Below are 12,936 nucleotides of genomic sequence, written 5' to 3'. Positions count from 1 at the left end.
GCCAACACCTTAAGAAGTACTTCCCAAGTATGTGGGCTAATGAACAATGAAGCCGATGATACCCATCAGGCCACAAGCCGATGCAACCAGCAAGCTAAGTAGGGGGGCAGAGGCTGAGTCGACGACGATCGGCGTTGGCAATACAGGAACGGAGAAAGACCAATAAGTATTGATCGGCTCGATCAGATTAGAACAGCCGATGCGGTGCATCGACTTTAGAAGTGTGCTTATGGCAATCAAGCATCGCAGGTTATCAAACAGCCGATGTGCCACCATCGACTTTAGGTTCGCTACATAAAAACACCACAGGTTTACCACACAAACGCAAAGTTTATCTCGGACAGGGCTGCAGAAGGAAGGCGTCGATAGCAGCGATAGCATCAAGACGGATGCGGTCAACCTCAGCAAGCACTGCTTCGTCCTCTTCGTCTGCCCCGGCACCACCTGTTTGTTCAAACTGTTCAGCTCGGCCAAGTCTGTCTTCAGCTCAGTGGTCAGGACTTCTGCCTCCTGCTTGGAACCCGCGATGAGATTCTTCTCCTCCTGGATGCGCTGCTTGGTGGCTGGACCTTAGCTTCAAGGTCTTCCAGTTCTTTCTCCAAGAGGTGAAGCCGATGGGCAGAAGCAGATGTGTCGATCTTGGCGTCGAGTGCGGCCTTTTCTTGTTGATCGACTGACACATCTCGGCGATAATGGTCCTTAAGAGCAATTGGGAACGCCGGGTCTCGATCCTGCGGCGAGCCTCTGCCACTTTCGTTTGAAAGGAAGAAAGATACCCTGCTGGCAAGAGCTTGACCTGGAGGCTTACAGGGAGCTGGGAGCTAACCTCGTTGAGGATCTGCTTGATTGCACTGGAATCCTGAATCAAGGCGGAGATGGAACCCGACAGAAGATCCTTACACGAGAAGTTGATCGGCAGCGCTGGTTAGGCCTAAGGGAAGATCATCGCCTCAATATGGTTGACCCAATCGTGGCAGGGTCAAACGCAAGGAGCTCCGAAAGATCCAGGTTCTGAAGGAGAAGAGAGTGAGACAGGCATTACGAAAAAGACCAAAATGGCTACAAAGAGAAGATGTACCTGTCTCGAGAAGGAAGCGGCGATGGCCAACGAAGGGGCGATCGGACTCCCGGGAGGGCGTCCTTCCGAGGAATGAGCGGTGGCGGAAAGGCCATTGGATTGCACCTCCAGAGGGAGGAGTGACAGCCGATGGGGCAGCAGTCGGCTTTACAGAAGCAACAGCCGATGAAATGGCGATCGGCTCCGCTGAGCGTACCTCTCGTGCAGGGGAATCATCAATAGCTGAGGCAGGAGGGGTCCTTCCAGACAGGAGCCGACGACCTGCAGACCTGGCGAAGCAGCTGGGGCAGCAGCCAATGCAGAAGGGTCTTCCAAGCTTGTCGCACCAGGATCACGGAGGGTGATCAGGGCCCTGATGGGTGCATCCACGTCCTCTGGCACCTCCGAAGATGAACCTTTCTGGCACGGGGGTTCCTCCCCGCTGGAGACTTCTACAACGGCAGGCTGCAAGAAAAGAGAGTGTCATTAAAAGGGATATGAACGAAAACCCGATTGCAAAATGGGAAGAAGGGCCAAACCTAGTTGGTGACTGGAGATGGTGGATTAGGGGAAGACGGCGCGGCTTCCTTCCGGACCTTTCTGACGAGAGTCTTCCTCGTCTTAGCGCAGGCCCGGGGGGCAGTAGCTTCAGAAAACCGTTTTCGCTTGGGAGTCAACTTGGCGGTGCTCGGCTGAATCTGCATCACACTCTTTGATGGAGGGGGTGCGTTCCTGCCAAAAAGGACCACAGGAGCGACCGCCCGGAAACAAAAAGGGGATCCATCTTCGCTCGTCGGCTCTGGGCCATCTTCTTGCTGCAGAAATAAGGTGAATTCAGGAGGGATCTAGCAAAAGTTTAAAGAGGAATGTTAATCCAAAAAGGCGGTACCTCTCCATCGGGGATGTCATATTCAGGGTCGATTTGCTGTAGCATCGGACCCAGAGCCCTTCGGAAAACATGAGTTTTCCACATCGTCCACCATCCATCAAAGTCGACAGCCGAGGAGGTGAAGGTAAAGTTGGCAGGGACAGACAAGGAAAGGTCTGTGAACAGGCTATAGCATCTCTGGGCGGTCAGAGCGTCAGGAAGATCCACCCTGTTGGATGTCAACAGGTGGAGAAGGAAGTGGGGAGGCACCTGTGCAAGGCCAAATTGCCGGGCTGCTACGACCGGCTGGTAAAACTCATAACCGGGTTTAAGAATTCGGTTAGAGGTGCTCATGCCAACTGGGAGAAGGCAGGGCCGAACCATGATGGAATAAAGGTGCCTAGTGTCAGCATCATAGGCAATATCAGCCAGACGGAAGGTGGCCGGGTTCTCGAAGAGTTCAGAACCAGCATAAGGAAGAAAGTCTGGTTCATCAAGGCCTTTATAAAAAATCTTGAACCAACGGGAAGCAATTGGAGGATTCAATTTCCCACCAGGAAGACTGTATAAGGCCTGCCCGAAGCTAGTACACCTAATCTGTCTTCCACTCAGATCAGGGAAAGAATTGCCGACCAAGGGGGGAAGTCAGGGTCAGAATTGTGGAAATAAAGACGAGCCCACAACTGAATGAACCACCATGGGCCACCAGTTCTAATTTTCTTCTGGGTAAGAAGGCTAGAAGTCATCAAATGGAGATAACGGTAAAGTTCCCCCAGAAATAGTCTGCCGAGGCCAACGGGTTGACCCTGGCCAGTTCATAAGCCAAGGAGAGATAGTTCTTGGTCGGGGCAAGAGAAGGGCCACAGAAGAGAAAGTGTTCAAGCCATAGGTTCAGAAAGGCCGTGTGCTCCTTTTCTGATACAGGGCCCTTGCTTTTCTGGTGTTGGCTCAGGTATGTGCTCCAGTTGGTGCATTCAGTCTTTGAAGACAGTTTGTAGGGGACTACATGGAGGCTATAGGCAGAAGGGCAGGCTGAAGATATGTTTAGGCCGGTAATCATCACAACATCTAACAATGTTGGTGCCAATGGGCTATGCCCGAAGAGGAAACAATTCAAGGCATCAGACCAGAAATAGCCGATGGTCTTCAGAAGGTTCTCATCTTTCTCAAGGGGGAGAGGGATAAAGATAGAGCATCGGCTATCCCGATTGATTCCCATAAGGGCTGGTAGGTGTTCGCTACCCTATTGTACCAAACTGTCCAGCCTTCAGGGGGGTTTGGCCAGGCGCGGAGGCAATCCAACCAAGATTCTAGATCTACATCCTGGCTCACGAAGGGGATCCGGTTGGCCTCACACGAGATCAAATCTACAAGCTTTTCGTAGGAACGAGGTCCAAGGCAGAAGGAATTGGGGGAAGAAGGGTGCGGCAAGAAGATATCGGAAGCCTGAAAAACCCCAAGAAATCAAGATTGCCAAGGAAAAAAGTCATTTAACTGCGCAGTGAAAATTGCGGATGCTGCATTAAATTAGTAGGGGTCGGAGTTTACCTTCAGACCAAAGGCGGCGGCGGCGGTACGCGAGGATTCTGTCATCGGGAATCTTGAATCGGGACCTTGGAGAATGGATCTAGGCTCGGCGGCGCAAGGTCGGACGAGTGTCTCAAAGACTAGGGGAGATCTTGCGGCTAGGGTTTGCGAGCGAAAAGGAGATTGGAATTGATCTTCAGAGGTTTGCACTGGATTGACCGGCAGAAGGTAAAGTAAATTGAAGAGCGGTTTCAGATCCGGAGTGGTATACCCTAAAGCCGATGCGTTGCCATCGGCTCTTGAATAAATTATTGTGCATAATAAGAGGGGTTAATACAAAAGAAGATCCCATTCATAGCAAGGTAGTAAGAACAAAAGAGGAGCTAACTACTCCTAGAGATAGCCTAGCAGAGATGCTACGATCTACCACCAGTACACATCAGAGGTCTTGCGGCGCTTGGACGGTGGAGCAATGCTGGTGCCGCTACTGCTGCTACCGTCGCGGCCATCGTCGTCGTTGTCCCCGCCACTGCTGCTGGTGAAGCTGTCATCATCGTCGGCCCCTTCGCGGCCGTCAGAAGTGTCGTCCGATGACCTGTCGAAGAAAAAGGTACCTGCCATCGGATCTTCCTCGGAGGAGATGGAATCGGATTCTTCCTCTGAGAGAAAGGTCTTCTCCCCAAAGGGCATCGTCTTCCTCTTCTTCCAGCTCGGCTCCGAGGAGAAGTGCGAGATCCTCGCCATCAGTCAAAGATTCGTCGTCCTCGGACTGGTAATGGAAGTCCCACTCCACCGCGTCCCAATGCAGGGGAGCACGGACCTCATAAGCGGCGATTGGGTCATATTCTGGAGTTGGTTCTCGTGTTGTTTCGGATTCACAAGAGATAACAGAAGAGGCAGAGGAGGAAGAGGCCATGGTAAAGGAAGGGAGGAGGAGTCGGCGATGGTCGTGAGGGAAAGTGGTTAAAGAAGGTCCTGGAAACAAGTTTATAAAGCCAACTAGTGGGTGAAATGAATCGGCACCGTAACAGTTCCCTAGGAGGCCGACGCAGAGCAGTCACGTCCATCGGAAGTCGAAAGGGCACGGTTGTACGGATCGGAAGACGAAGGGTCAAGGCGGTGATGATTTCGGAATTACCATTACCGAAACCAGGGGGCATGTGTTATCGCCGTATTTTGACCGGGCCAGAAGTGGGCCATGGAGCAAGATGGGCTTAGAAGGCAGTCGTGACAAAGCTTGCAAATTGGGCCCCGTACGGAAGATGGAGGCCGTAAGGCCGTGTAAATTAGGAATAAGTAGTTAAGATTCGTGTCGTGTTAGGTTAGGGTTAGTTAATGAGAACAAGTCTACGGACTATAAATATGTACCATGAATAAACAAGAAACAGAATCATTCATCATCAACTCTCGGCGTATCGCCTCCCCTATTCTAGGGTTTTTCATCGGGTAAGTGCCATGCGACCTCGATCACGCTCTGCGTGATCGGGGTAGCGTCACCCTTACTCGTTCGTTCATACGTTGCTTGTGCTGAAGCCTTGTAGATGGCGAGTAGCGTTGTTTATCCTGGCATGCGTTGAGTAATCTTTTCCTTTTGTGTTTTAACCGTGCTTTATATGTTGCTCTCGCATGTTTGATCGTCGTGTCTGTTCATAGATACGATGGTTTTATCTTGTTTCGTAGTTATCAGTAGATCCAATCTGTTATGACTGGTTTCTATTTATTTAGAAGCTTGGTTCGATATGTGCATGATTAGGCCTTGCAAACGAGTTGAATGATCCGATAGTATGCTCTGTATCGGCTTATCGCTTGAATGGAGGATGTGTCAGGGATCGGCTTTCAGTTGTTTCCTTGTTCTCTGTTTGGATCGTTTTTGTCGATGCTTTCGTGTACTTGTTAGGCTCAATTACGTGTAGGATGTTCCGATCGTGCAGTGAGAGCTTGGTCGTCATAGATTGGATTAGATTGTTATTTATGAAGCAAGTTTTATTTGAATATGTGTCTATATTGCCCGTTTCGAAGATCCAATCCGGCGTTGATGCAATCGGCTCTTCATAGCCGATGCCGGGGAGGAGATGATGAGCCGATCACGGCTCGGACTAATCTTTACACATGTCTGTGCACACAGGAGTACGACACGTCACACCCTCCTGATCGGGTGCAGGATCAGGTGGCACGCCTAGCGACTCTCAGCCAGGGCGCGCGCCAGATTACTGGGCCGTTGACCGAGGGACCGGGGCCCACCAGCCGTCCCGGAAGCCTCCCGGCTCCTCGTGTTGCCTGTCGCTGCCCGCCGGCGGGTTTTGACCGACAACAGTATCTCAACATAAACACTTATTAGTCCATCTAAGTTGTCACTCAATTACCAAAACCAAACAAGGGCCTTTCAGGGGCCCTGGCGGCGACGGCGGTGTGGCAAGAGGGGCGGCCGGTAGCAAGGCTCAGCACGGGTTGGTGTTGGGTGTGCGCGTGTGTGTGCCAGCAGTATCCTAGTCTTCCAGGGTCGCGGCTCGACGCCGGCGAGGCGGTCATGGCGGCGGGTCAAGGCCAAAGCTCGGGCTTGGTTGATGGCTCGGGTGTGCACGCACGCGTGCGAGTGTTGGCATCCCGAGACCGCGGCGTGGCCGTGTTGTGCGTGTGGTACGGCGTTCCGGGCCCACGGCATGACGCGGCGGCGGGGAGTGATGGCGGTTGCGGGGAGTACGGCGGCGCGAAGGGCTCCTGCAACACGGATGGCACGAAGGCCGGGACAGGGGGTTGGGGGTCCTAGAGCTAAGCTAAGGAAGGCTCATCGGCGGTGCCGGTAGCACAAGGAAGATGGGGAGCGGTGGCGAAGCTCACCGGTTGAGGCCGAGGAAGATGGAGCTCGGGACGGCGGAGAGGCGAGGCTTTGTCGAGGCGGAGCAGTGCCGGGCAGCGCGGGGTCGTCGATGTCGTCGATCGGGGTGCTGGCTCGGTGAAGATGCTCCTAGGGTGGCGGTGACGTCCTTGTCCACGTGCTCTCCTTCTCCTCCCTTCTCCCTCCTTCCTTCTTCTCCCTCTCCATTGCGGGGGCGGTGGGAGAGGAAAACACCGAGGCGGCTAGGGTTTTTGGCAGCGGTCTTGGGGGTTCTTAAAAGGGCTGTGCTAGGGTTCGCGGCACGCGCCCGGACGTCGAGGGCGGCGCTGGGACGGCCGCGGCGCAAAGACGCGTGGCGCCATCACACGGCGTGGCGTGGGCTAGGGTTTGTGGGGCGGGCTCGGTGGCCGACACGAAGGCGTGGCGGTTTCGCTCCCGTGTCGCGGAGCGAGGACAAGCGAGGTGTCGGTGCGCGGTGATGCAGGCGGAGGGCGCGGTGGTTCCGCTGCCTTGTCGTGGGGCAGAAGCGGGAGCGTCGCGGGTGCGCTGCTGGAGGTGGAAGGGAAAGCTGACATGCGGGCCCCGCTTGTCAGTTGCCCGGGTGAGAGGTAAAGGGGAGCGGCGGTGCGACTAGCGTGTTGGGCCGGAGTGGCGATGTCACGTGGGCCGTGCTTGTGGGGGAAGAGGGAAAATGTGCTGGGCCGGGCTGTGCTCGTGTGGGCCGGTTTCGGGCTATTGGCCCAAGCAAGCTTAGGGTAGTCAGTATTTGAATTTGAATTTGAATGGCCCATTCAAATTCAAATTTCACTGAATTGAATCAAACATATTAGAAGCAATTCAAATAAGATCCAACAACAATTTCAAACAAGGTAGATTGCAAATAAATCCAAATGACTCCAAAGTTACGCACTAACAATATCGTCCTTAGCTTAGTTTCAGTTAAATTTTCTAGGAATTCGGGGTAGGAGAGATTATCCTTGCATTAGGTCAAGGTTTTTAAAATTCACGATTTTTGCAACATTAATATTCTAGGTAAAATCTGGGATGTTATAAAACTATTTTTTATTTTCCCCCCTCTCGAGCAACTCGAGCCAAAGTCTGATGCAGGCAGTCAATCTCACTGGCGGCACTCGCACGTACAAGACGCGTGACCAGACCAGACTTTGTCACCATACCGCTTTCACCAACAAGATCGAAAGCCGCCCGGTTAGCCATTTTCATACTTTGATTAAATGATGATATAGTGATGTGGCATCGTGCTAGGGATGCAAATTATATATATTTTGGATCATTAGATTGATCAAAATATTGATAAAATGAACTAGAATAGTATTCTGCATAAATAATTTGGGAGGAGAAATAAACTATAATAGTATGCCATCATAATTAATTGGTTGATTAAAAAATATTATTAAATAGCTACTTGCATCCTTGTTTCTGTCTATGTTCTCTAATGGATCCTTCATCTTCGGATGATGAAATAAAGCGCACAACATGGTGTACGCTTAGCATTTTTTTTGCTGCTCCTCCTCAGTCCTCCCTCGCAGTCACCGTCTGCCTCTCGTCGAGTTCACAAGGTTCTGTACTGGTACGGTTTGTTCCGATGCTCCACCATACGTAGTTTCTATAGCATTTAATGTACCGTCGTGTTCGAGTTTTTTGACGAGGTGGCAACCAAATTAACGAGGAAAGGGAGAGAAACGGTTTCTTCCATGAGAAACCACGTCTACGCATGGTTCCAGAAGCGAAGAAACGAGCCACATTGCGCTGGGGCGAGTCTTCGTTTCCATCGTCGTGGGGCCCACTGCGTGCACGCCTTCGCTTCGGTTGAGCCCGCCGCCGCCGCTTGCTCGTAGATAGCCATTGCTGGCACGGAGCTTCAGTTGTCCGCCCACGCTGAGCCCCAAAGCCTCGCCCCCATGGCCGGCGTGCGAGCTCGTGGCCCCAGCCGCTGGTGAAGCTCGCACTAGCCGCCCGTGCCGCACGCGCCGCAGTCTGCGTGAGAGCTCCCGCAGTCGATCTGTTCGCCGCGGCCTGCGCGCGAGCTCGCTGCATAGCCTGGGTGTGAGCTTGCGGCCTGCTCGCCGGCGTGGAGTTCTCCCTGCTCGCCTCTAGTCATGTCAAATGCTTACGTGCGAGCTTATGGGTGAGAAAAGGGAGGAAATTTCAGCATCTCTCGTCATGTCAAATAAATAAAGAGCGGTAGATACTAGCTGAAGGCTCCTCCCGCAGAGCAAAGCGGATCGATGCTCCAGCTCAATCCAAATGCAAAGCAGAGAAAAGCAGCAAGACGCAGAGCTTGCCGGCTTGAAGGGGGCCCGCCGCCGCCTCCGACGATGGCCTCGCCCACCAGCACCCAAAATCACCATTCCTTTTGGTTCGCACAACCAAAAAACCGTGAATTAACTTGGGTCACCTTGGTTTTGGCTGTATTGACTGCGCACGCCCCCGGCGAACAACCACATGTATTTTCTCCATCGCCGCTCGCAAGCCCTGGCGAAGCACCGCCGGCGGCGGCAACGGCCCTCGGGCACTCAAGACATTAAAGAACATGATCCGGTGGAGAGTGATAGAATTAATTTTAGATCCATAGTAGCATTGTGTAGATTAGTTTTCAGAGGTAGTTTCTTGCTGATACACGCTCATAAAAACTAATTGATAGTTTCTAGCGTTAGGACTGCCCCAGCGAGCCCATGGTCGTTCTCGGTCTTGGGTCAAGTGCATGAATTCTCCAGCCCAACGTGGTGCCGCCGGGTGTGATACGGCCCAGATGGACTTGGACGACGCCGGGGCCCACCCCATACTCGCCTGACACGTCACATACCGAACCCTGCCGCGCCTCGTCGTACCGACGACCAGCGCAGCATCCTGCGTCCTTTGCGATAAAAAAAGCCCGCGACTCAGGTCAGAGAGAGAGAGAGAGAGAGAGAGAGAGAGCGCTAGAACCACCGGCAGGAGGAGAGCGGGAGAGAGGAGGTAAGAGGCAGCGGACCCGACGCGAGTGCGCTGCGACGCGGGCGGGCGGGCGGCATGGCGGGCCGGGCGGCGGGGCGGGGCGGGAGGCCGCTTCTGGGCGGCGTCGGCGGCGGGGGCGGAGGGAAGCGGGGCGGGAGGCCGTCGATGGCCGTCGTGGCGGCGCTGCTTCTGGCGTGCGCGGCGCTGCTCCTCCTCCTCGCGCTCGGCGCGCTCTCGCTGCCGGGGGCCTCCGACGGCGCCGGGCCCCGCGGCGCGGGCCTCGCGCGCCCGCGCCCGCGCGCGCGCTTCCGCAGATCCGCCACCGACTCGTGCGTTGTCTTTTTTCCTTCCCTCTCCCGCCTCCGTCTCCGCGATCTCTTTCTTCCGCGCGTTTGGTTTCCTGCGTCATGCTGACCGCGTGGCTGCTCGCGCTCGCGTTGCGTGCTGCAGGGGGCTGGAGGTGCGCGGGGAGAAGGGGGAGCCGTGGACGGAGGTGCTGTCATGGGAGCCCCGCGCGTTCGTGTACCACAACTTCCTCGTGAGTCCCTCGCCTCATTCGTTTCTCTTCGCACGTTCTAGATGCGATTTTGCTCCATATGTTAGGAGATCTCGACTTTTTTTGTCCCCGGTTCTGTTGAAATCTTAGTTGAGCAATTGGCGCGACACCAGACCATTAGTTGACACCTCGATTATGCAGTCCCAAACAGGCCCCTAATTTGCTGAGCCCTCTGCCAAATTCGTTATTCCTTTCTCAGTAACGTTTACAAATGCTCTGGCAGCCCTGTCCCCGAAGTGATTCTACTTATATGAGAAACAGAGTGGGAACCGGTGATGCTGCGAATGGGATACTGGAAATGTAGTTTTGATGACTCTATTCCAGATCTGGGCGACTGCAATACTGCCAGTTTACTTGAAATGGCTAGTGTATATATGGGATACAGCTTTCATTGAGCTTCACAAGAGTTTGGGCACATCAGGTGCTGCATTGTACTCGCCATTCATAGTCATAGTCTCATAGTGTCACGCAGAGTGTGAATTGCTAAAAGTGGTGGATCTGGAGTCTAAACTCAGGCTTTCAACCATATGATCTGGATGTTTCCTTCATGTTAAGCTTATCATCTGAACTCATAGTTATCCACTTGCCAATTCATTTGAGTGATGCAAATGAATTCATGTTTGCTGCTGCAGAGGCTGCATAATAGAAAAGGAAGTAATGCCAGGATTGGTGTCGTGTTCAATTGTTCATATTCAACTCTGTTTTTCATGCTGACTGTTTTCAATTGCTTCACCAAGACTAAGTTATGATTGAATTTTATGTTATTCTCAGTCCAAGGAAGAATGCGACTATTTGATTTCGCTGGCAAAGCCTCACATGAAGAAGTCGACAGTAGTTGATTCAGCAACTGGAGGGAGCAAGGATAGCAGGTCTGAACATAGCTGAAGTTACAATTTCAGGAATGTTACACCACCTGTGGTGCTCATTTTGCATGATGCGTTATATGCAGGGTGCGGACAAGTTCAGGAATGTTTCTTAGAAGAGGGCAGGACAAAATTATTCGTACAATTGAGAAAAGGATAGCAGATTACACCTTCATACCTGTAGGTATGTAGTATTTACCATGGGTTTAAAAGTTGAATTTTCTGTGTATTATTCTGTGAACAAAATTCCGGTATGCTCAATGGACGTTTAATCATTAGATTAATGTTTGGATGGTGCTGTTTGACACAGCTAACTCATACATTTGAAAAAAATTCAGTTTTATTTCAGAAATAGGTTGCTTCATGGAATGACTTGAAAGTCCTGACTACTGCCTTAATGTTTAAATGGTGCCTACCTTCAAAGTACACTTTTGGGTCCAGCATACAAATAAAATAGGCCGTGTTAGAACTCAAAACGTCATGAGTCCTGCTTTAACTGCCTCACTGAATCGCCAAATCGTACATGATGTACTGCACTAGAGATTATTAACACAATCACTATCTGCAAATGTACTAAACTGTGCATTAGGTAGATTTATCCTTGATTTTTTCACAGTTCTGGGAAAGCATGCTGTGTTCTTTAGTATAATTTTGGAGGTTTCAATGTCGTACATGTTGCTCTGTAAGGTTTCAGTAAAGACTGCATGCTGTGAAAAAAAAATTTGAATGTACTGATTGTGCACCACCCAGTACGTCTCACAACATAGATTTTTAGAACAGTTCAGCATGTGCAGTTTAACTAAATGTTGATGGTTTGACATCTAAATGTACATTTTAAACCAAAAGGTACATAGAGGTACATACCCAACAATATGGCAAGGTACACAACGGGTCTCAAGTTCCAAGAATCAATTCTATTTCAGCAAATAGAAACAAATAATAACCCATTACAGCAAATTTTGATGACCAGTCGTAAATGTAAATAACAATCATGAAATGCAACTAGTCTTTCTTTGGCCATTGGTGCTTCGGTGCCTGACTATTTTCTTTTGCAATTTTACTTCAAATGCCATCAGCCCCTCTCTTTATTGTTTCCCTGTAATTTTGCAGAACATGGAGAGGGTCTTCAAGTCCTTCACTATGAAGTTGGGCAGAAGTACGAGCCTCACTTTGATTACTTCCATGATGATTACAACACCAAAAATGGAGGCCAGCGTATAGCAACTCTTCTTATGTATCTGTATGTACTATAGTATGGTATTCTTTGAATATGTGCCACTGATGAGCAAATTGACACTTATCTTTTTTCATGGCAATTGTTATTTACTAGTTCGGATGTTGAAGATGGTGGCGAGACCGTGTTTCCTTCAGCGCCAGTAAACAGCAGCTCATCACCATTTTATAATGAGCTATCTGAATGCGCAAAGAATGGTCTATCTGTTAAACCGGAGATGGGAGATGCGCTACTCTTCTGGAGCATGAAGCCTGATGGATCCCTGGATCCCACAAGCCTTCATGGTGAAATTTCTAATCTTCATGACATATTGACATGGCATATTTTCCAGCAGCAGTGTTATGCCACAGTACTCTGACTCTTCTAGTCAACTGCAAATTCTCTTTAGGTGGATGTCCGGTGATAAAAGGCAATAAATGGTCATCGACAAAGTGGATGCGCGTCCATGAGTACAAAATTTAGATACAAGAAAACACAGACCTCAGGTACTAGAATTCGCTCAGAGACCAGAATGGTCCTTGAACTATGTTATTAGTTTGCATACTGCAAAAGTAGTGCTGGGCCTCTACCCTGCACCAACTATTATTCCTCCATATATATATATTCAAATGCCCGAGGTCAACTCCGAAGATACATTCCAAATTTATTGGATTTTCTTTTCAACACCTTGCAGGTCACACACCGGTTCGGATTTGCGGACATTTTAGCACATGTTGAGGGCGTCGATTTTCCATAGAGGATTAATTTACAGTTTTCCTTTCTAGCTGTTACCGAGGCTTCCGTCTTAGGCACAATGTTGTACATTAACATGTTAGGCTGATGAACTTGATCATTCAGAAGAGATGGACGCGTGGGTGTATAAACTGCCATTGCCCTTATTCAAATCAAGATAGGATGTCAGATATAGATGGTGAAAACAGCTTCTTCTTTTTTAAAAAAATTGGTGTGTCGCTAGGCATTATTTCGTACGTCCTAAGCGGAAGGAATGGCAAGATTGAAGAAGCTTGTGCTATCTTAAGACAAGCCTAAACGGAAACTGG

The 12,936-nt window shown here is 50.7% G+C and overlaps 1 protein-coding gene across 1 annotated transcript; it reads left to right on the top strand.

The window, feature by feature from the left end:
* The first annotated feature begins 9,194 nt into the window (after nucleotides 1–9,194).
* LOC112877580 (probable prolyl 4-hydroxylase 3) lies at nucleotides 9,195–12,804 on the top strand. Its single transcript, XM_025941922.1, has 8 exons — nucleotides 9,195–9,572; nucleotides 9,694–9,781; nucleotides 10,571–10,668; nucleotides 10,749–10,846; nucleotides 11,773–11,902; nucleotides 11,993–12,180; nucleotides 12,285–12,381; nucleotides 12,570–12,804. The coding sequence occupies exons 1-7, from the start codon at nucleotides 9,319–9,321 to the stop codon at nucleotides 12,356–12,358; spliced, it is 930 nt and encodes a 309-aa protein (XP_025797707.1). The 5' UTR covers nucleotides 9,195–9,318; the 3' UTR covers nucleotides 12,359–12,381; nucleotides 12,570–12,804.
* Nucleotides 12,805–12,936: the final 132 nt, after the last annotated feature.

This window comes from Panicum hallii, chromosome 9 (assembly GCF_002211085.1).
Source record: "Panicum hallii strain FIL2 chromosome 9, PHallii_v3.1, whole genome shotgun sequence".
Classification (NCBI taxonomy): Eukaryota; Viridiplantae; Streptophyta; class Magnoliopsida; order Poales; family Poaceae; genus Panicum; species Panicum hallii.
Note: the sequence above shows the minus strand (reverse complement) of the source record. Positions and strands in the feature narration are given on the sequence as shown.

Coding starts and splice junctions, on each gene's coding strand:
- LOC112877580 (XM_025941922.1), top strand. CDS start 9,319: ATGGCGGGCCGGGCGGCGGGGCGGGGCGGGAGGCCGCTTCTGGGCGGC. Junction 10,847..11,772: donor TTACACCTTCATACCTGTAG/GTATGTAGTATT, acceptor GTAATTTTGCAG/AACATGGAGAGGGTCTTCAA. Junction 11,903..11,992: donor GCAACTCTTCTTATGTATCT/GTATGTACTATA, acceptor GTTATTTACTAG/TTCGGATGTTGAAGATGGTG.